Source organism: Culex quinquefasciatus, chromosome 1, assembly GCF_015732765.1.
Source record: "Culex quinquefasciatus strain JHB chromosome 1, VPISU_Cqui_1.0_pri_paternal, whole genome shotgun sequence".
Classification (NCBI taxonomy): Eukaryota; Metazoa; Arthropoda; class Insecta; order Diptera; family Culicidae; genus Culex; species Culex quinquefasciatus.
Window position 1 is genome coordinate 129,076,894 of NC_051861.1, and position 19,541 is coordinate 129,096,434.

The 19,541-nt window shown below is 45.1% G+C and overlaps 3 protein-coding genes and 1 long non-coding RNA gene across 4 annotated transcripts; 2 read left to right on the forward strand and 2 right to left on the reverse strand.

Annotated features, from left to right (window-relative positions):
• Positions 1-4,547: 4,547 nt before the first annotated feature.
• LOC6047033 (protein spindle-F) lies at positions 4,548-6,572 on the reverse strand. Its single transcript, XM_001864107.2, has 2 exons — positions 5,430-6,572; positions 4,548-5,361 (listed from the first exon to the last, which is right to left on the reverse strand). Exons 1-2 carry the CDS (start codon positions 6,190-6,192, stop codon positions 4,955-4,957), a joined length of 1,170 nt encoding a protein of 389 aa, XP_001864142.2. The 5' UTR covers positions 6,193-6,572; the 3' UTR covers positions 4,548-4,954.
• Positions 6,573-14,056: 7,484 nt separating this feature from the next.
• LOC119765100 lies at positions 14,057-14,624 on the forward strand. Its single transcript, XR_005276500.1, has 2 exons — positions 14,057-14,248; positions 14,307-14,624. It is a non-coding gene; the product is annotated as an uncharacterized LOC119765100 (long non-coding RNA).
• A 1,741-nt stretch (positions 14,625-16,365) lies between these two features.
• Positions 16,366-17,213, forward strand: LOC6047034 (39S ribosomal protein L32, mitochondrial). The gene is made up of 2 exons (XM_001864108.2): positions 16,366-16,595; positions 16,663-17,213. The coding sequence occupies exons 1-2, from the start codon at positions 16,490-16,492 to the stop codon at positions 17,181-17,183; spliced, it is 627 nt and encodes a 208-aa protein (XP_001864143.2). The 5' UTR covers positions 16,366-16,489; the 3' UTR covers positions 17,184-17,213.
• On the reverse strand, positions 17,195-18,158 carry LOC6047035 (alpha-ketoglutarate-dependent dioxygenase alkB homolog 7, mitochondrial). Its single transcript, XM_001864109.2, has 2 exons — positions 17,949-18,158; positions 17,195-17,895 (listed from the first exon to the last, which is right to left on the reverse strand). The coding sequence occupies exons 1-2, from the start codon at positions 18,070-18,072 to the stop codon at positions 17,255-17,257; spliced, it is 765 nt and encodes a 254-aa protein (XP_001864144.1). The 5' UTR covers positions 18,073-18,158; the 3' UTR covers positions 17,195-17,254.
• Positions 18,159-19,541: the final 1,383 nt, after the last annotated feature.

The window sequence follows — 19,541 nt, forward strand, 5'->3', positions numbered from 1 at the left end:
AAGGAAGGAGGGGGGGGGGGGGTCTGTACCCACCCTAGCTGGGGTTAAAGCTCATTAAAATCTGGGCCTTGAACAACTGGCTAAATCGCGTTAAAACATAATCCCATCGCAAATTCACCACTGATTGCAACAATGACAGATGACTCCATTTTGAATCTATGTCACATGCTGATTGATGATGGCCGCGCCAAAACATAAACATGCTCGTTGCTTATTTTTTTTCGCGCGCAATATTCGCTGACGACACGTGAAAAAACCGCGTGCCGCGAACAAAAACATAACACGCTTTCGTTTCCTTCTCGTCTTCCCACCCTCCCCGTCCTGCCGGCCCTAATCCGACCCCCTCCTCCGACGGGCCATGAGATTTGTTTATAAACAATTTCTATGCAAGTGCGCGTCGTCGTCGCCGCCGCCTGCCGCGATGCTTTTCGGGGAGCTTTCCCGCCAAAAACCGCGCGCGAGCGTCGCGACGCCAGACTTTTCCGTGCGTCATTTTACAACATTTATAGAAAACGCCGGGGCCTCCGCAGTTGTTGCATGTATATTTTATTATTATTATTGTTATAGTTTGTGTAGTGTGGAAACCCCAACGTGGTCGGGTGGCCACCAACACTACTACCACCGCCAACCGCCACCCACCACCACCACACGCCGACTAGTGAGAGATAGAGAGATATTGCATAGATGTTTATGAGGCTAGACAGAGACAGCAAGACACGAGACTTTGGTGGTGGTGGTGGTGGTGGAGCAGCTCCACACATTTGTTATAGTTTTCGCGGGAGCTGCACTTGTAGGGTTCCCTCCGACCGACCGCAAAAATGATGAGTGTATTTGGCCAGCATAGTTGTGTGATGGCGTAAAAACGACAAACTTTTGCACCAAGACGCGACGCTCGGTTTGTAGTAGTGAAACTATAAGCTTGTGTGGTTTTTAACTAACTACTCAACCGCCGTTTTTTTCTGTGTGTGGTAAAAGATGCATAGAATGGGAAGAGGAGCAGGGAAAAAGCATGGATCATCAAAATAAAAAGCGCTTCTTGAGCAGTGTTGCCAGCGTGTTTTATTGTTAAGATTCAGCTTTATATAATTTAATATAAATAACATTTAAAAGAGTTAAAAGATCTTTTACACACCCGGTACGGCATGCATCTTTCCCTGAATATCTTACATCTTTCCTTGAATATTCTGTGAAATGTAACCCATTCACAGAATTATCTCTGCGGTAAACGCAACGCAGTAGGGCTGGCTGCTTTAAGTTTCAAGTGTTACCGAATGTATTGCAATCATAAAAAAATACTAAACATTAAATTAAACTCATGTTTGGCAACCCTGCCCTGAAAACCTTCATTCCTACTGCGTAACATTTTCTGCAACTGGCCGCCGCCACCACATTCCTCACCGAAGCAACCCAGGAAAAAAGAGGGAAACTATTCCTGAAAATGGGCCCCGGTGACTCTCCCCTCATTACTTAATAGCTCGTAAAGCCACTTGAAAAATTAATCAGTGCCCTGCCTGTTCATCGGAGCTTTTCTGCGGCCAAGTAGGGTGTTTGCAAGCAGAAACAAACAAAAAACGATGCTTTTTGAAAACCGCATCGCTGGTGGCCACACCAATACCACCAAAGGCAACCCCTTTCACTAACACGAATGAAATGTGTGGATTCTTTGGCTCCCCTCTTTCCACCTCGTTCGCATTGGGGGTGGTGAAAAAATACCGCGCCAACTAGATTTAGACGGAACATTACTTCAAAAAACAGGTAATGATAAGCTTCACACGAAAAAATCTGTAAAATTATCAAAAAATGCTAAAAATGCTGACACAAAGTAATTTTTCTCACCAAGCAAAACCCGATTTCGAGTCCCGCTGCCATTTGCTTTTATTTGGTAAGGCCAAGAGCGGCACTCGGGGTGAGCGCGCAACACATTTGCAACGCATACAACCACAAAGCGACAAACACAGGGGGGCTCAATGGAAAAGCACCAACACACACACACACACTGTGTGATTTCTGCACACAAACAGAGCGCTCGGCGGTGGTGAATGGGAGGAGGGAAAAGGACGAGGAGAATGAATCTGGTGGAAAGAAAGGAAAGGTATAGAGGGAAAGAACGCGGAGAAACACAGGGTAAAAACGAAGGCACAAGAATCCCATTTGTTTTATTTGCATTGATAGGGAGACGAAGAAGAGGCTCAAGAAACTTCAATCAAAAATTTCCGACGGAATCGGGTGTAATCCTTGCTCACTGTTTTTTTTTCTTTCTCTCTTTGTAATTTGGAACTGATAAATGTTTGATAGGCCGAGGCGGTCTTTGTTCCATTAGATAATGGGTGGATGGATATATCACTGGATTTATTTTTCGCTTTCGGATGCCATTGAATGTTGGGAAAAATGGTCGAACTTTGAATCTATACATACCATCATCATCTTGAGAACCGCTTCTTCCGAATGGACACTACGACCAACACTGAAACTCTGAACTATTGCTTCACGTTCACTGTGTAACTAGGCTTCACGCACTAGAAAAGGGATACTCTTGTTTTTGGCTGGCTGTGTGTGCGAGGACTGCTGGCTTTCTTCCTTCCAATAGGATTTCTCTGTCACCAGAGCACTGGGTTCCTGATACGTTACACACCAAATTCACTTTCGCTCCTTGCGACTACTGCTGCTGCTGCTTGTTGTCCCGCCGTGTCCCGTTGATCGCACGTCTTATGGCACTACCGTCGTCGTCGTCGTCGTCGAGGGGATATCTCTCCTCTTGTCTCGTTGTATGTGTTTGACTAGAACTCTTCACCTGACTGTGCTTGCTGCTGCTGCTACTCAGGATACCCTGGCTCGATGTGTGTGCTTTTAGCTGCGACGATTCTACACTGCTGCTGCTGTTGCTTTTTGGCTGATGCTCTCTTTCCCTGTCCTGTCCCGCTGACCGTTGTTCTTCCCCCGCGCGCTTCACAGTCTTCGGTTCGTTTTCGCCCACTGCCACCTTCTGCTACTGCTGCTGCCACCGCTGATGGCGTGTGTATCACTAATAATGATTGCTTGTCATCGACGACGCAAATGACACCCTCTCAAAGCCTGACAGTGCCGATGACTGTGCAGCGATGATGCGACTCGGCTCCTCAACTCGATTCAATGTGTTGCGCCCAGTTGCACCGGGATCTCCAAAAAAAAGCTAGCACGTAGCCACCCGAAAACGGTCAGGTCCCAAACAAATCTGGATGCCGCGCGCATATCCTACGTGCCGATTGAACGCTGCCCGTGTGACGCGTGACAAACGCACGCGTGACGTCTCCGCTCGCTCACGCTCTGTTGCGCGTCATCCATCATCGCGCCGTCATTGTCGCCGGGGACGTCGTCATCGTCCTACGCGCATCCAAACAGACAGATTATGTCGTCCGTGTGTGACAAAACAAATCACCTTCGCACCCAAGCAAGCGATGCAACGTCACGCTCCGCTTTCAATGTCACGCTCCCAATTCGGACGCGCAATTCACGGCATATCCTGAGCGGTCGGCCGCGCTGATAATCGTCAGCGGGTGACATCTCGTCTCGTCGTGCTCTCTCTCTTGAACGCAGTTAGGTAGTGCGCGCGCTGTCTCGTTCTCATTGGTGTGCGAGATTACTCGATTGAGGGAGGGGGTGCATACGCTTTTTTTTGGTTCTAACGCCAAATGGCAGCCATCGGCTCGGCTCATCAAATCATCGTTCGGAAGGAGACGATTCAATCGATAGAGTGCATGACGATGGGCTGACGAAGACGTTTGGTCGCTCGCTGAATGGATTATTCATGCCAAGTTTGCATTTTAAGTCTTCAAGCGCTGTGCATTCGTTGCAGCGCGCGCGTTTCCGCTTATCGCTTATTTGCGTCGTTTGCAGCCATCAGCAGAAATGGAGGTATCCAGTGACTGTGGGCTCACTCGGTTGATGATTTCAGCATTTTGTTTGTTACTTGAGGTTTTGTTGACTGATGATGCGTGAAGTCATTCGGCGATAATCATGGTAGATCTTATGTGTGGTCAATGCGAGTACTGACGATGGTTGATACGTTCTGCAAGATGATCTCGAACTATGATCCGATTCTATGTGATCTCAACAAGCTGATCCTTTTAGAGATAGCTGGAATCCTATGTTGTCGTACATTAGAATGTATTCACAATGTTTATGTTGAAACTTCTGGTATTCACTGCTACTCCATGACCTTTGAAATTCCTGCCTGTGGCACTCAATTTATATCACTAGTGATTACTGGAACCTCGATTCTATGTTGTCGTACATCAGAATGAATTCACCATGTTTATGTTATAACTTCTGGAACTCACTACGACTTTCCTTTGAAATTCCGACATATAAATTTGCATTTATATAACAAGTGATTACCGGAACCTCGATCCTATGTTGTCGTACATCAGAATAAATTCATCGAAGTTTGCGTTCCAATACCTGCAAGGATAAAAATAATTAGCTACAAGAAACACTGAGTATCCCGCACCGTCTATCAAGAAATCCCATGCTTTCTTTCGTCCTACTTCCACCAATTTCGAGCGAACCTGTTTATTTGCAGGAATGATCTTCATCAGAAGTAATTTATTAGTTAATACCGCGTAAACTAGAAGGCTACATAGGATGCAATCAACATGGACTTGTAATGTTTACAGGTGCGTGCACCGAGAGCTAGGAGTAAATATTTACTTTTTGATTTGATTAAATATGCCGCGCACTAAGTACTGAAACTCTGTTTTGGAGCAGTACAGTCGTGACAGTAATTTATGAATACGTTTCACTTAGCATCGCTCACTCAACAATACTTACTTTTGCTTTCCAAACCATTTTTTAATAAAAATCAGTGCTCTTACTCTTACTTAACACGGGTTAAAACCTCTCATTTCCTGTTTTGTTTCGTTCCCAGCGCCGCTCAAAGTTCGCTAAAGAAGTAGATCCGTCTCGGTTCGGCGTCCGGTCAAAAGTTGCCCACGGTCTGCGAGATGTACTCGTACGTCCGGTCCAGGCTCAGGTCGAGCTCGTTGTCGGCGTCGATAAAGTGCGACTCGACGTGCTCTTGGAAATCATCGAACGGTACGTTCTTGACGTAGATCTTGCCGCACATCGGGCACATCTTGTCCAGCGCGTCCGCCTTGATCTTCTCCTGCAGAATGTTGACGTACTTGAGCGTCGTGGCCTCCATTTCCGTTGCCGCAGGTTGGACCGTAGCGGCGGGCTTTGGCACCTCCGGCAGGGGAAGATCTTCCGGACCGGCTTCGGCTGCTGTCAGGTTCTGTGCGGGAAGGTCGTTACCCACTTCCACAGTTTTATCCACCATTTGGGGTTTGGCATCTCCTTTTCGGTTCCTGCAGGATTGGCAGGTTTCTGTTTGTTTTAGAGGGGAAAGTAAATTGTTAGTACCCTTGTCCGGAACACGACTCCACCTTCATTACCTTGCTTAAGTTGCAGTTTCCCTAGTGCGACCCTTAGCACGGTTTGCTGTCGCAGCAGTTCCTTCTGGATCTCGAGCAACCCTTCGGTGCACCGCTTGGCATCGGGGTTGGTCTCCACGTCGAACATCAGCACCCCTTCATCACCGTCCTGCTGCAAGAAGCCCATTTCACCCCCGGGACCAGCACTGTCAATGAAGCCGCACTTGTTGAGCAGCGAAACGTCCTCCAGGTCCAGGTTCATCTCGTCTGACGAGGACGACCCATCGGCACCCTCTCGTGGCAACCTTGGATCGCGCAGCTTCGGATTGGGAGCGTTTTTGGTGAATGTCTTCGATCGGATCAAGTTTTGCGAACCTCCACCAGCCGAGTCCTTCAACCTGCCCATAATACCAGCATCGACCTCACCTGTCTGGCTATCTTTAGTCAGCTTGGACAGTCGACTCCACAGCTGTCGATTCTCAGCGGCCACCATCGAAATATGGTCCATCAGCTGGATCTTCTGTCGCGACAGCTCGGAAACCTTCTCGCGAAGCACTTCCAGCTCGGTCTGGTTCGAAACTCGTCGCTCGATGGCCGTCTCCGCCCCGGACAGCCCCGTACTCGGCTGAATACTCGACTGGGCCATCCGCAGCGCAAGATTTTCCTCCTCTACCGTACACAAACGCTTCTGAAGGCTTTGGCATCGTTCCTTCATCGTCTGCAGCGCTACGTGCAGTGCGTAATGCGACGACGAGGAACAGTTATCTTTCTCCGGGGTCGCCATTGTCGGGCCCCTTCTCTCTCCACAGCTTAGGAACCGTTTTTTTTTCTGCACCCAGAACTAAGCCCAAACTCTTGTTTATTTCGCGTCGCACATAACAACTGGCTGGTGGTGGCAGTCACTACTCGAAAGAAAAACACGTCACTTTCTCCCTTGAGGTTTCTTCGTCGTCTTCTTCCGACTCTTGCGCCACCAACTCTGAAGGTTTTTTTCGCTGCTGGTCGTGTGTGTTTTGGTTGTTTCACCACCTTCGTCTGTTGTATTGAGTTGAGTCGGTTCAGAGATCGCACAGCTGGAAAATATTAGCCAGCAACACCAACTGCAGCCGCACAGCGGACGAGAAGAAAAGTGAACGGTCCTTCAACATTTTGACGTTTCTTCTCTGTTTTGGAATGTGAGAGAAGCCCCAGTGTGAAAGATTGTACTCGTTAGGGTGATGCAAAGCAAAATTTTCTAAGCCGAATGGCAAACTTGTTTAGTAGAAGAACCAGCCCTCTGTCACGACGGCCATGTTTATGAAACCTAAATGTTCGACGCAAACATGAAGACAACAAAGAAGATGAAGAACGCATTTGCTGTCAAAAATTGAAAATAAACAAACCGCGTGGTAAACAAAGGTATAATTTCATAATGTTGAAATGATTTCCATGGAAAAATAACGGCACGGGACGGATTTCCAAACACAAGTTCCCGAAGGACCCTATCCGCCAGAGACTATGGATAAATTCCCCGCGAAGTGGCGATGAAGACGGTTTTGCAAGTTCAAAGTTCAGATTTATTCGGACCACTTCGCGATGAGTTTTCTTGTGAGTCCACAAAAGGTCGGATTCTACACAAGCACGCGATTCCTTCGATTCCCTGTGCGACAGCGGGAGTGGGCCAGTCCACGGAGAAGGTTATCGAAGGATGCTCGGAAAGACCAGCTCCGCCACAATCACTGGAATCACGGATGTTTCTGCACTTGGTCGGTTACGCCCTGCCGGAGATTGCAGCGAGTTGTTCGGAAAGATCAACAGTGGGACTTGGCCAGTCCCCGGTTCAGTACTACCCAGCAAATCTTACCGGTCAATCGGAAGCAACAGTTTTCATCTTTTTTCGTAACATATTTGCACACACAAAAAGTGATGTTTCTTGAAGATTTGGTGTAAACAAACAAACAACACCAATACTGCTACACTCACAGAGCCCACGCAGTAGTATTAGTGAAGAGCCCACGATAAACAATGTGGGCTCTTCACTAATACTACTACGTGGGCTCTTCGAGATTTTGGTGACTGTCAAACGTTCTAGCCATTTACAGTGGTGCCAGAGGGTTGAGAAGAACCTAAAACATTGATCATTCTCTTAAGTGCTGACTAGTCTTATATGTAAAGGTAACAGTTTAAAAATACGCTGAGTGAGTCACAGCGTTGTAGCCCAGGACATTTGCGGAAATACAATGTCTCGTCCCAGATGATCTGGGACCAGCAAAACTTAATATCATGGTAGCTCCAGGAAGGTGCTGTGTCCTATCCCTCGCCTAGACCAGACCAAAATCCATGATAAAGCTGTCAGACCAAATCTGTCAGACCAAGACTGTCAGACAAAAGAGCAAAAAGTAAACAATCTTTGTGTTGTTGTTTGAACATCCATGCACAAACTCAATCCAATTGGGTACTAAAGCCCTATGTCAATTTTTATGTACAACGGTAAAAAACACGATCAAAAACCATTTCAGATCATTTTTTTAATTTTATTTATATTTATATTTTAAAAATAAAAAAAATTACAAGCCAAATTTTATTCGATGGATCAAATATGTCCCCCTTGGAACGAGCTGTCAAGTAGGACCTTTTCTGTCAAGAAGGGCCGTGAAGTTAATTTTGAAAAATTGAATTAAAAATCAATTTAAAATCCTTTGCGGTCGTTCAAAGGGTAATTCTTCTGAGAAAAATAAGCTTTATCGTTGTCTCCAATAATATCACAAATTTAGGCTTAATTTTAGGACCCAATTCAACGAGTTATCTCTGTGTTAAACTTTACATAGTAGGCTTGGCCTTTCTAACCTTTGTGATGTTTCAATGTATAGCAGGGTGGCCACCAGATTTCGGATATGAAATTACCAGCTTCTCGAAACCACAAAGATTTTTTCCGGAAAGTTTTAACAATAATGAAATTTAATCTGAACTGAGCATCAAAAGCTCAAAGTCGCTTGCATTAGTTGAAACGAAGCCGATTTTAATCGGTTTACAATCCAAACCCCTAAGGAAGCGTTACTTTATTACGTAATGCATTTTTTTTAGACTACCTTGTAACAAAATTTCCATACAAATTCGCAATTTTTTTTTTTTCGCAATTTTCAGTGTAAGAACGGGCCTTGACCGATCTTATGCACTAGGTTCCCGACGAACACGCACTGCCCTTACACCTACATCTCACCCTTGCTCTGAGTCAGTACGAGCAGCACGCTAGAACACGCTTTGAGTGTTCGTGCCAGGCATGCACACCTTCTTTTCCGGTTACGCATTTTAACTCGGCCGGGGGTGGTACATTACGTAGGGTTTGATGTAAGTATAAGCGCCTAACCATTTAAAGTGTGCCTAACAACTTTCATTAAAGCAAAAACTGTTATATTTTTAGTTTGAATTAAAAAACTAATTGTTATTTACTGTGTATTGTTTTCTTCTGAAATTTTCCCTATTGTTGAGTCGTGTTAATATGTTGCTATTTCTTCTGTCGCGGTGTTTTGTTACAATATTTTGGTCCTAAGCATTTTTAAAAAGTTTTTCAAAAGTACAATAGTAATATTTGTGTTAATCCTTTAATCATTCCATAAATTGAGTAAGGGCTCGAACCTCACTTGCTTAAGAAAAAGGTGAAGTTTCAAAACAATGGACAGTGAAGGAAATATACTATGTAAAGAATCAATAATAAAAGAAAGATAATAATTTATGAAGTAGATAAAGAAATTAACAATAGTTAATAAATAGAGGTAACAAACAAGCTTAGATTTATTGAGGGCAACTTACAGGGAAGATGAGAAATTATTCAAATAGATAAATAAAGAAAGGCACAAAATTGACATCGCTGCCAAATTAAGGGAAAGAAGACAGTTTGATACAGCAGCATCAATTGGTAAAATAGAGTGAAAAAGCGTTGAGAAATAAGAGAATCAAATAAGTAAAATCGAAATCAAACGGAGGATAGTAAACAGAAGCCGCGTTAGCAAATCAGTGAAACAAAATAAACAGAAGATAAGTGGTAGCTGAGAATGAAGAGAAGAGAAACCCCGTTGTGCGATGTTTCAGGTACATCCACAGCAGTTGACTCAACATACTGCGAATCAAAACAATACCGTCTACAATCACAAATTACTTCCCTTTCCCACATTGACGCGCCCCTTTCTTCTAGCCGTCTCTACTCTGACCCTCGCTGGTCAAAGGTTTACGAGTCGTTTCCACAGGCCACCAGCTAGGTTACACCTTGTCATCATGATGACTAAACCAAGCCAACGTGGAGGTAAGAAAATAGGACACTTGCAAGGAACCAGAGCCATGCTGTTTTGTCCAAACAGCACTACGGATGTAGTTGGGCTCCTTCCGGGATGTTCCTCGCCTGGGTGTTGTCAACCGACGAGTATCATCAGTATCATGCACCCTTGGCCTGCAACAAAATTTCCATACAAATTTTAAATAAAATGTATGGAGCGTAGCACAGCCTCCGGAACCCACTTGCTCTAGTGACAGTTCACGTTTAGTTTACATCGACGGATTCGTTCTATTGAAAAGTTGAAAATTGAAAAGAAAAGGATTTAATTTTTCATTTGCTCAAATTTTGTTCTATTGACATAGCCATTTACATCATTATAAATATTCATACAATTTCGAGGGCCTCGTGGCGCGGTGGTTAGCGGCTTTGGCTGCCGATCCCTAAATTGGTATGGGGCGCGGGTTCGATTCCCGCCTTATCCTCCTGGTCTTTTATCGGATGGGGAAGTAAAATGTCGGTCCATTTGCGTAAAAGAAGTTTTGGGTGACTCACCCCACATAACCTTTGGACGCTTAGAAATGAGCAGAAACTTGCAACAGAGTCCACAAAAGACCCGGAGGTCGTTGAAGTGGATTGCTTTGTTCTTCACAATTTTGGCAACTGTCAATAGCGGGATGGCGTCGCTATGTTTAGACCACGTTTTCTCTATTAAAAGCGACTACTTTATCGACTTTATTTTGCTGTGCGAGATAGACGATGACTCAGCACTTTTCCACTCTTGCACTTCAAAACACCAGATGGCAGCACGATGTAACGCCACGTCCCTATGCAAAAATGCCGTAAAAGTCTAAAAAAAATCAAAAATGGCGTAAAAGTCTAAAAAAAATCACTAGAAATGGAACTAAGCAAAATATTGCAAATTTTATTTCAAGTTTTGTTGTGGGCCAAAGTTAAACTATCTCAAGTCCCTCAGATATTGGACCAAAGTCTACACATTTACTATTTTTTAAACGGGTTAAAAGATCTGAGCGTTAGAGGGTTAATTTTGCCAAAGGAATCGATCCAGGGGTGGACCCTTGGATTTTCCAAAATTTCCCATTTTTTATTGTTACCCTAGGGACAGTAGCACTCTGAAGTAGAAGTAGAATTCTGCTAGTTTTGAAATTTAAAGTTCACGTGTTTAGATTTATGCACGATCCCTAGTCAGAACAGCTGTCAAAATCACGTAACCACGGTTGGTAAATCAATTAGATATCGCTCTACTGCCCAGATTTATAACCCGCATTTTTTTTTATTTTTTCCGTGTACAGGAGGTCAACTTTTGTTCTACGAAAAACTTTACTTCTCCTGTTTTATGTTTTTTTTTTTTATTATTTAAATCTGCATTTATCTTGTTTATTTAATCTTTGCTTTTCTTTTTTTTTTGTAGTATTTGGCCTATTCTACCAGATCCCATCATTACATTTTGCCTTTCTTATTTTGTCATGTTTTTAAAGTCACTTTTTCAATATTTTGCTTGTTTTTCATATTTTCTGCTCTTGAATGGCACCATAATCATTTAAATTGTAAAAAAAATGCGTAGAGGCATAGTTTGGGACACTACAAAAAGGGTAAAAGGACAGCCAAAGTTGACCCCTAAAACAATTATTTTGTTTAAACATTGGCAAAGTCGCATAAAACAAGTCAAACAACTCTATAATTTTCAAAAAAATAAGAATTCTTATTTCCAATGCTCTTTAAACATCAAAAATAGCTTAAAAATGTTTGCGATTTTTAAGCCCGTCTAAAGACGGGGTTGGGTTGTAGAGAAATAATTAAGACGGGATAAAATCCAGTGAAATTTTTCCAAAAAAGTTCAAGATGGTATGTCAGAGACATAACCGAAAGACATAGGACCAAACAATTTGAATGTGTTGTTGGATTGCTAGTGAAATCTGGAATAAGATTATTTTATTTTGTTTCATAGATTTGTCGGCAAAATTGTCATAAATGTTCTCCCAAGGTGAACCCTCCATGAGGGCACCGGCAACTCCAGGTTGTGGCCACTACTGTCGAAATGTCAATTTTCATGTTCAGTATCAAAAACCATGAATTTTGATACCCATATTGCCACAACTCGTATGGTTCTGTAAAAGACCCTCGAGGCCCCGGGGGAACCTGCTTTGAGATCACCGGCCACTCTAGATTGTGGCCACTACTGTCGAAATGTCCATTATTATGTTTAGTATCAAAAACCATGAATTTTGATACCCATATTGCCACAACTCGTATGGTTCTGTAAATGTCCCCCCAAGCCCCGGGGGAACCTTCTTTGATGGCACCGGCCACTCCAGGTTGTGGCCACTACTGTCGAAATGGCCATTATTATGTTCAGTATCAAAAAGCATGAATTTTGATACCCATATTGCCACAACTCGTATGTTTCTGTAAATGTCCCCCCAGGCCCCGGGGGAACCTTCTTTGAGGGCATCGGCCACTCCTGGTTTTGGCCACCACTGTCGAAATGGCCATTTTTATGTTCAGTATCAAAAAGCATGAATTTTGATACCCATATTGCCACAACTCGTATGGTTCTGTAAAAGACCCTCGAGGCCCCGGGGGAACCTGCTTTGAGATCACCGGCCACTCTAGATTGTGGCCACTACTGTCGAAATGTCCATTATTATGTTTAGTATCAAAAACCATGAATTTTGATACCCATATTGCCACAACTCGTATGGTTCTGTAAATGTCCCCCCAAGCCCCGAGGGAACCTTCTTTGAGGGCATCGGCCACTCCTGGTTTTGGCCACCACTGTCGAATTGGCCATTTTTATGTTCAGTATCAAAAAGCATGAATTTTGATACCCATATTGCCACAACTCGTATGGTTCTGTAAAAGACCCTCGAGGCCCCGGGGGAACCTGCTTTGAGATCACCGGCCACTCTAGATTGTGGCCACTACTGTCGAAATGTCCATTATTATGTTTAGTATCAAAAACCATGAATTTTGATACCCATATTGCCACAACTCGTATGGTTCTGTAAATGTCCCCCCAAGCCCCGAGGGAACCCTCCATGAGGGCACCGGCAACTCCAGGTTGTGGCCACTACTGTCGAAATGTCAATTTTCATGTTCAGTATCAAAAACCATGAATTTTGATACCCATATTGCCACAACTCGTATGGTTCTGTAAAAGACCCTCGAGGCCCCGGGGGAACCTGCTTTGAGATCACCGGCCACTCTAGATTGTGGCCACTACTGTCGAAATGTCCATTATTATGTTTAGTATCAAAAACCATGAATTTTGATACCCATATTGCCACAACTCGTATGGTTCTGTAAATGTCCCCCCAAGCCCCGAGGGAACCTTCTTTGAGGGCACCGGCCACTCCAGGTTGTGGCCACTACTGCGAAATGGCCATTATTATGTTCAGTATAAAAAAAGCATGAATTTTGATACCCATATTGCCACAACTCGTATGTTTCTGTAAATGTCCCCCCAAGCCCCGGGGGAATCTTCTTTGAGGGCACCGGCCACTCCAGGTTGTGGCCACTACTGTCGAAATGGCCATTTTTATGTTCAGTATCAAAAAGCATGAATTTTGATACCCATATTGCCACAACTCGTATGGTTCTGTAAAAGTTCCCCCGGGCCCCGGGGGAACCTGCTTTGAGATCAGCGGCCACTCCAGGTTGTGGCCACTACTGTCGAAATGGCCATTATTATGTTCAGTATCAAAAACCATGAATTTTGATACCCATATTGCCACAACTCGTATGGTTCTGTAAAAGTTCCCCCGGGCCCCGAGGGAACCTGCTTTGAGGGCACCGGCCACTCCAGGTTGTGGCCACTACTGTCGAAATGGCCAATTTCCTCCTTCTGCTGCTGGTGGTTCTTCCTTCTGGTTGCTGGTCTTCGTCTTCTATTGGCCGCTGCTGTTGCTGCTGCTCCGCGCCGGCCCGACGTGCACAGTTCGAGTGCTCGTTCCAAAGTGACTTGCTTTTGCGAAATTTTCTGCTTAAATAGCGGCACAGCCGGAGAACGGCACAAAAGGGGCGCGGTCTCGAATGCATACGCTCGCTCTGATTGGTAATCTGTCCGATTTGTACTGAAAAATTACTCATTTTGATTGCATGTTTTAAGTGCTTTAACTATGTTTAGTCAAACTATCTATGCAGTTAAACAATAGCTGAAGTCTTTCTCTTTCGATTGGTGGTCCAACCGTCTGGATTGATTCACAGGGAAAAAAGATATAAGCGTTCAAAATGTCCCCTTTTTTAACGCTTAAAAGCAAGGGCATTTCAGTGAGCAAAAGAGTTCCTCAATTTTGCCCAGAGTAACGAGAGTTTCTCAATGTTCCTCCGAGTTACTCCGGTTGCTTTTCACCATTCCCACCTACATAGATCAACCTTGTGTTTGAAAAAAGTGTGTGTGTCGTTGCTAGGGGTTTGTTTATTTTGAGGAAAAACGTCCGGGGAATCACGCCGTTCTATCGCGGAAAAACTCCAGAGAATAGTTGCTGGAAAAAGGCTTTCCGGTCACAAATGGCCCCTCCTAAAGTGGCCAAGTGCGTCGCGAAGGTCCACTGCCAGGTGTGTCCCGAGAGAAGTAACCGTTAAACCACCTCCCCTGCACAAAGTACTTGTAACCACCTGTCCATCTTTAGATTGAGCTGCGCCTGAGCCCGAACACAACCGCATCTTCGACCCCGAGATAACGTTGCCCAAGCTATGTAACCCGTTTCCGGAGCAAGTCGCCCAGAATAAGATCAACAACCGTGTTTGTGTGCTGAAGAAATAAGAGCAAGACAGCAACCGCTACAACATCCGGCACACAATGCTTCCGGTCCCGAGACTCAAACCCTCCTAAAAGGCTTATTCCTCGTCGTTTCCACCAACACGCGATTCCAGGGTAGCCAAGGAGCCACTTCGTGTGCAAGTTTTAGTGTTATGAAAATATGAAATAAACTAATTCTTTCAAACAATGCGTATTTTATTTACTTGTCTTGTTAGGAGAAACATACAACACATATTCATATTACAAACTCGTTCTGTGCAAGCAGCTAGACTGAAATTTACAATTTCAAAAATAAATATTTGAGTACATTTATCGCCAATTCCAACCGATTAGCAAAGCCGATTCCCAAATCCGCGGATTCTGTACCAGCGTGGCAAATACAGGCGTACTTAAGCAGTCCGTCGCCTTCTGCATCTGGTTAACCTCGATGCGCAGGCCGCCGTGCGCTAACACTTGGTTGAATTTACAGAACTAGCCCACACTCGTCGATTGCCCGTGTAATTCTTCAAGCTCAGATACGGCCTCAGATCCTACAGGATGCATGTTTGTACGGATTCCCGGGCAGGGGAGACGGAAAAACTGAAACAAAAATCTGGCCCAGGCTCGGAAACAACCTCCGCACACCACCAACGGACGCGGGCGCCTGACCCGGCCGTAGTGACTTCTTCTCCGTGGTTTTTCTGAGCAGGACATTGCCGCCAGACAACACCACCAAAATCGAGGATACCGAAACGTCAAACGGACACTGCACTGGGCAGAGAGGCACGGTCTCCGGCGGCAGAAGTCTCGGCAGAAGTGGTCTTTCGACAACAACAAAAAAATAATTCTCCGGTAAAAACATGTAAACAGTCAACAACAGTAAACAGTGTGGCGCAAGCTTGTAGTCATGGTTGCATTTACCAAGGTATCGACAATCGGGTGGGAATTGAAAAACTCGGGAGGAAGCTGAAAAACTCAGAGTTACTCCGAGTTACTCCCAGAGTTTCTCACTGAAATGCCCTTGCTTAAAAGTGACGCTTTGGATCGAATTTCTGAACTGGCCCCCCAATATAGTAAGTAGAGACATAGTCCTATGTCAAAAATGTGAATTTTACACGTTTCTGAAAATCTCTATATAAAATTCGAGTTTCGGGCTAACTATTTTTAAGACAGCTAGAAAACCGCTTTACCTTAGGGAGCGTTCTTTTATTACGTAACGCGAAAAATCGGACTTTTAGACCCCCTCCCCCCCCCCCTCGTAACAAAATTTCCATACAAATTTCAAAAATTTTGTATGGAGCGTAACACGGCCTCCGACCCCCCCTCCCCCCATACTGCGTTACGTAATAAAAGAACGCTCCCTTATAAGGCTTTCTAGACCCAGTGAAAAAAATATAATTTAACTCAAAAATGATGAACTCCTCGTCACAGTGCCCTGATGCAAACAATAGAGTTATCTACGTGCGCATGTATTGCGTGTACGTACACGAAAAAAGTGAGGTTAAAATTTGTACCAGCCAGCAAAACAAATGGTGTGCTAGTGTGCGTGAGCACGGGCTTAGATAACTCTATGATCGAGCTGTAGCTGTCATAGCCCTGCGAAGTATGTTGGATGGCATATCGGGCGGTCAGTCAAAAAAACCAGCTAGAAGTCGCATGACAAAAAACTTTTGCTAGAAAGAGATAGGAAACCTGATGCAAACAAACGTCCAGCTGTCATGTAAACATACTTTAAATGTGTTGGTAAATTTCTGACTAGAAAGCCTTATATAATTCATATGAATTGGAAACCACGTGCTCTGAAATCATCGAACAATGAGGTTGAAATTAGCTGATCCATGAACAGACCAAAAACCTTAAATTTTAGCAAAAGTTGACAATATAGGTGGTGTTACCCTACACTGAAACGTGATCTTCCACATTTTTTTCACACTGGGTTTTTGTCGATTTGACAGTTCTCCAGAAGGTAAACAAAACCTCCCAAAAACATGCTGCGGCTCTAGAAATCGCAGCAGGCCTTTCAAAATCTGGTTGCATTTGAATCCAAAGTGTTTTTTCCAAAACTCCACAAAAATGACTTCCGTGTGGCTCGGCCGTCTCCGCCTGGCCCTCGAACGATTCGAGCAGCAGCTACCCGTCTGGTTCGGCTTCCCAACCGGCTCCGGATTCCCACCGGCAGGTGAGTGTTCTTTGAGTTTTGTTTACGTAACGCGCGGTTTATTAACATGATTCTTTCTATTCTGAAGGTGCCTTCGCTCTCGCCGGAATCGAGGGCGGTCATCGTTCCGCGAGCAACCCGGACCCCTTCAGCTTGAAGGCCCTGCTCGGGGATGGCATTCTGTGGGCCGTTCCGAAGCATCGGCGCACGCTGGAGAAGCGACTCAAGCGCAAGTTTGGCACACCGGACTACAAGCTGAAGATTCTGACGCCGAAGACGCACCTGCGGATGTGCGCCACTTGCGGCGATGACCACGAGGTGGGCGTGCTGTGTCCGACCTGCTACGGCAAGGTGAAGGCCGAAACGGAGCAGATGCAGGACAAGATTCAGGCCCAGCTGGGGCTGGCCCCGGTGGACCGGGAGGTTGTGGTGCTGTACGACCGGGAGCGGGACGAGCAGCCGGCGGAGTTTTGGCAGGGCAAGCGCATCGTCGAGATGGAGAAGAGCCGGCCGGTGTGGTTCGGCAAGAATCTGCTGCAGAGGAGCACCCAGCCGGCGACGACGGACAGCGCGGAGGTTATTAAGCCGGAAACGGAGAAGTTGGGTTGAATAAACGAATGTAACTAGTTGCGAACTTTATTTACAATGTTGTTTGATTTACTGCGGTCACACCTCTACGGTCAAGGGTCGTTCCGACAGATGATGGAAATTCTACGTCCTTTGTCCACGTGCCGTTCCTTGAAGACTGAATCCTGCCCTGCGAGAATCTCGTGGGTGAATTTGTACCTTGCAATGTCCTTCATAATGTAAAGCGAACGTCTGGCCAGCAAAACATCCGACCAGTACTTGTCCTCCCGATTGCTGGCGAAAATCTGCCGATAATCCGCGTTCGTCTGCTCCTCATCGTTCGTCCGCACCAGGCGCATCACCGAGTCCGACAGCAGGCTTAGCCCGGCGATCGTCGTCCCGCAGTACCGCACACTGTCCACGTGCGGCTTGATGACGCCCTCGGCGGTCAAATCGAGCACGTGAATGTAGGGCAGCGTTTCCCCGGCGAAGGCCAGCTGCTTGACGCGGTCGAAAATGGCCCGGTTCGCGGGGAACCAATGCTTCCGTTCCGTCTCCCGGTACCCGTGGATGGCATCGTCCCAATGGTCAAACTCGTAGCGCATCCGGCGCAGGTACGGCTCAATTTCGTCCAGCAGCGATTGCTCCTCGGCTTCGGTGATAAAGTTGGGCAGGACCGTCATGCCGGTGAGGAAGGCGGCACGGTCGGTCGATGGCCACTGGCCATGGAGGGTCAGGTACGGCGGGGTTTGAGCTGATTGGTTTGAATTAGCTGGTTGAATTTTGAATCGCAATCGAAATACTTACGAGGACATTCCTGTTTGACCGGATTACCAACGGAGGACGAACAGGTCCGGACAGCGATGGAAATGCCGCGACATTGTAGAAACTTGACTAATTTCACTAAATTGCAAGGGATTGTTGCTTGCATTTTACATTCAACTGAACTAAAAACTGAATAAACTCAAAACGTAAACAAGGATTCGTTCATATCGCAGCAGGCGTTGCAAGTGTTGGTTGGCAGTAAAACGATAGGGGATGAAGGGGCAAAAGAACGTAAACGCAACCCTTTCTGAAAGATAACTTTTTTTTTAAACGTAATACAAAATACTCTGGCAGTGCGTGGCCGAATGGTTACGCTGTCCGCTTTGTAAGCGGATGATTCTGGGTTCGATTCCCATCTGCTGCAACCTTCCATCGGATGAGGAAGTAAAATGTCGGTCCCGGCCTTGGTTGTTAGGCCGTTAAGTCATTCCAGGTGTAGGAGTCGTCTCCATGCCATAAGTACAAACAACACACCAAACCAAACCTACTCCGGTGGAATCGCTGGCGGCGGTTGGACTCGCAATCCGAAGGTCGTCAGTTCAAACACTGGGGTGCACTATGGGCCATCTCCATACAAACAGGCGGCCAAATTATTTTTTTGCTTTTTAAATGTTTTTTTGATACAAATTTAGGTAATTGTATGGTATTGAAATGATATACATCGATTTTTATGACTTTTCATGTTTTTCAATAGTTGATTGTTTATAATAAATAGTCTTTTCATACATTTGCAAGTGAAACAGAATTGCATATATTTTATATTGCAAGTTTATATTATTAAATTATGGATAAGCTCTCACCCCACTTTAAGGACACAACCCCTCCCTCCTCTTTCTTTCCCCCCCCCCCCCCCCCTCTCCTCCTCCCCACCAACAAATTTTTGTTAAGCGTAATAAATTCATTTTAAGTCAAATATTTATTATTTCCTGTTGTGTGTTTCTTTTTGTGAGTCCATGCCGTATAAAAATATTTGGAGAAGGTCACTTTTTTGAAACTTGGCCACCCAATGTACCATAGTGGGGTGGAAGGTTCCTTGGAGTAGAAAGAGGTTTGGGTGCTCTCCCCATTCAAGCCTTCGGACTCCTGGGTTCGAGCAGAAACTTGCAATTCTTCATGTAAACTAATGTCAAAAACATAAACAATGACTTTTAAACCCCGCCGTTTGACATGCATGATTTTTAAAACCCGCCAAACAAATCGCAGCAAACTGGTGGTTGCTCAGGGAAAATGTCCTTGTCAAAAATTTTATGTTTTGGTTTGATTTAGTTTTGGTTTGTTTAGGTCCTGATTTTAAACTGGACCGGATCGCACCGAAGTCAGGACAAGTGACCAATTTAATTTAGGAATCCGGTTCTCATACTTTCATCACGACAGTCCCACCCTAGGTCCCACCAAAATTAAATTGTGTGGTTCCGGATGTTGAACGGATGATGGAAGGTGAAGTCATCCCCCTGATCGCGTCTGGTGCTTCGGCGTAAAAATTGAAAAAAAAGTTCATCTAAGTCAAAGTGAATCTGAATTAAAAGAATGATCATTTATTACTAGCAGATTGTGTGGGGAGGGGTGTTTGTGTGT

Excerpts from the sequence above, each read along its gene's own strand:
- LOC6047034 (XM_001864108.2), top strand. The coding sequence starts at position 16,490 with ATGACTTCCGTGTGGCTCGGCCGTCTCCGCCTGGCCCTCGAACGATTC. Across the intron at positions 16,596-16,662 it reads CTCCGGATTCCCACCGGCAG|GTGCCTTCGCTCTCGCCGGA; the intron begins GTGAGTGTTCTT and ends TCTATTCTGAAG.
- LOC6047033 (XM_001864107.2), bottom strand. The coding sequence starts at position 6,192 with ATGGCGACCCCGGAGAAAGATAACTGTTCCTCGTCGTCGCATTACGCA. Across the intron at positions 5,362-5,429 it reads GAAACTGCAACTTAAGCAAG|AAACCTGCCAATCCTGCAGG; the intron begins GTAATGAAGGTG and ends TAAAACAAACAG.
- LOC6047035 (XM_001864109.2), bottom strand. The coding sequence starts at position 18,072 with ATGCAAGCAACAATCCCTTGCAATTTAGTGAAATTAGTCAAGTTTCTA. Across the intron at positions 17,896-17,948 it reads GGTCAAACAGGAATGTCCTC|CTCAAACCCCGCCGTACCTG; the intron begins GTAAGTATTTCG and ends CAAACCAATCAG.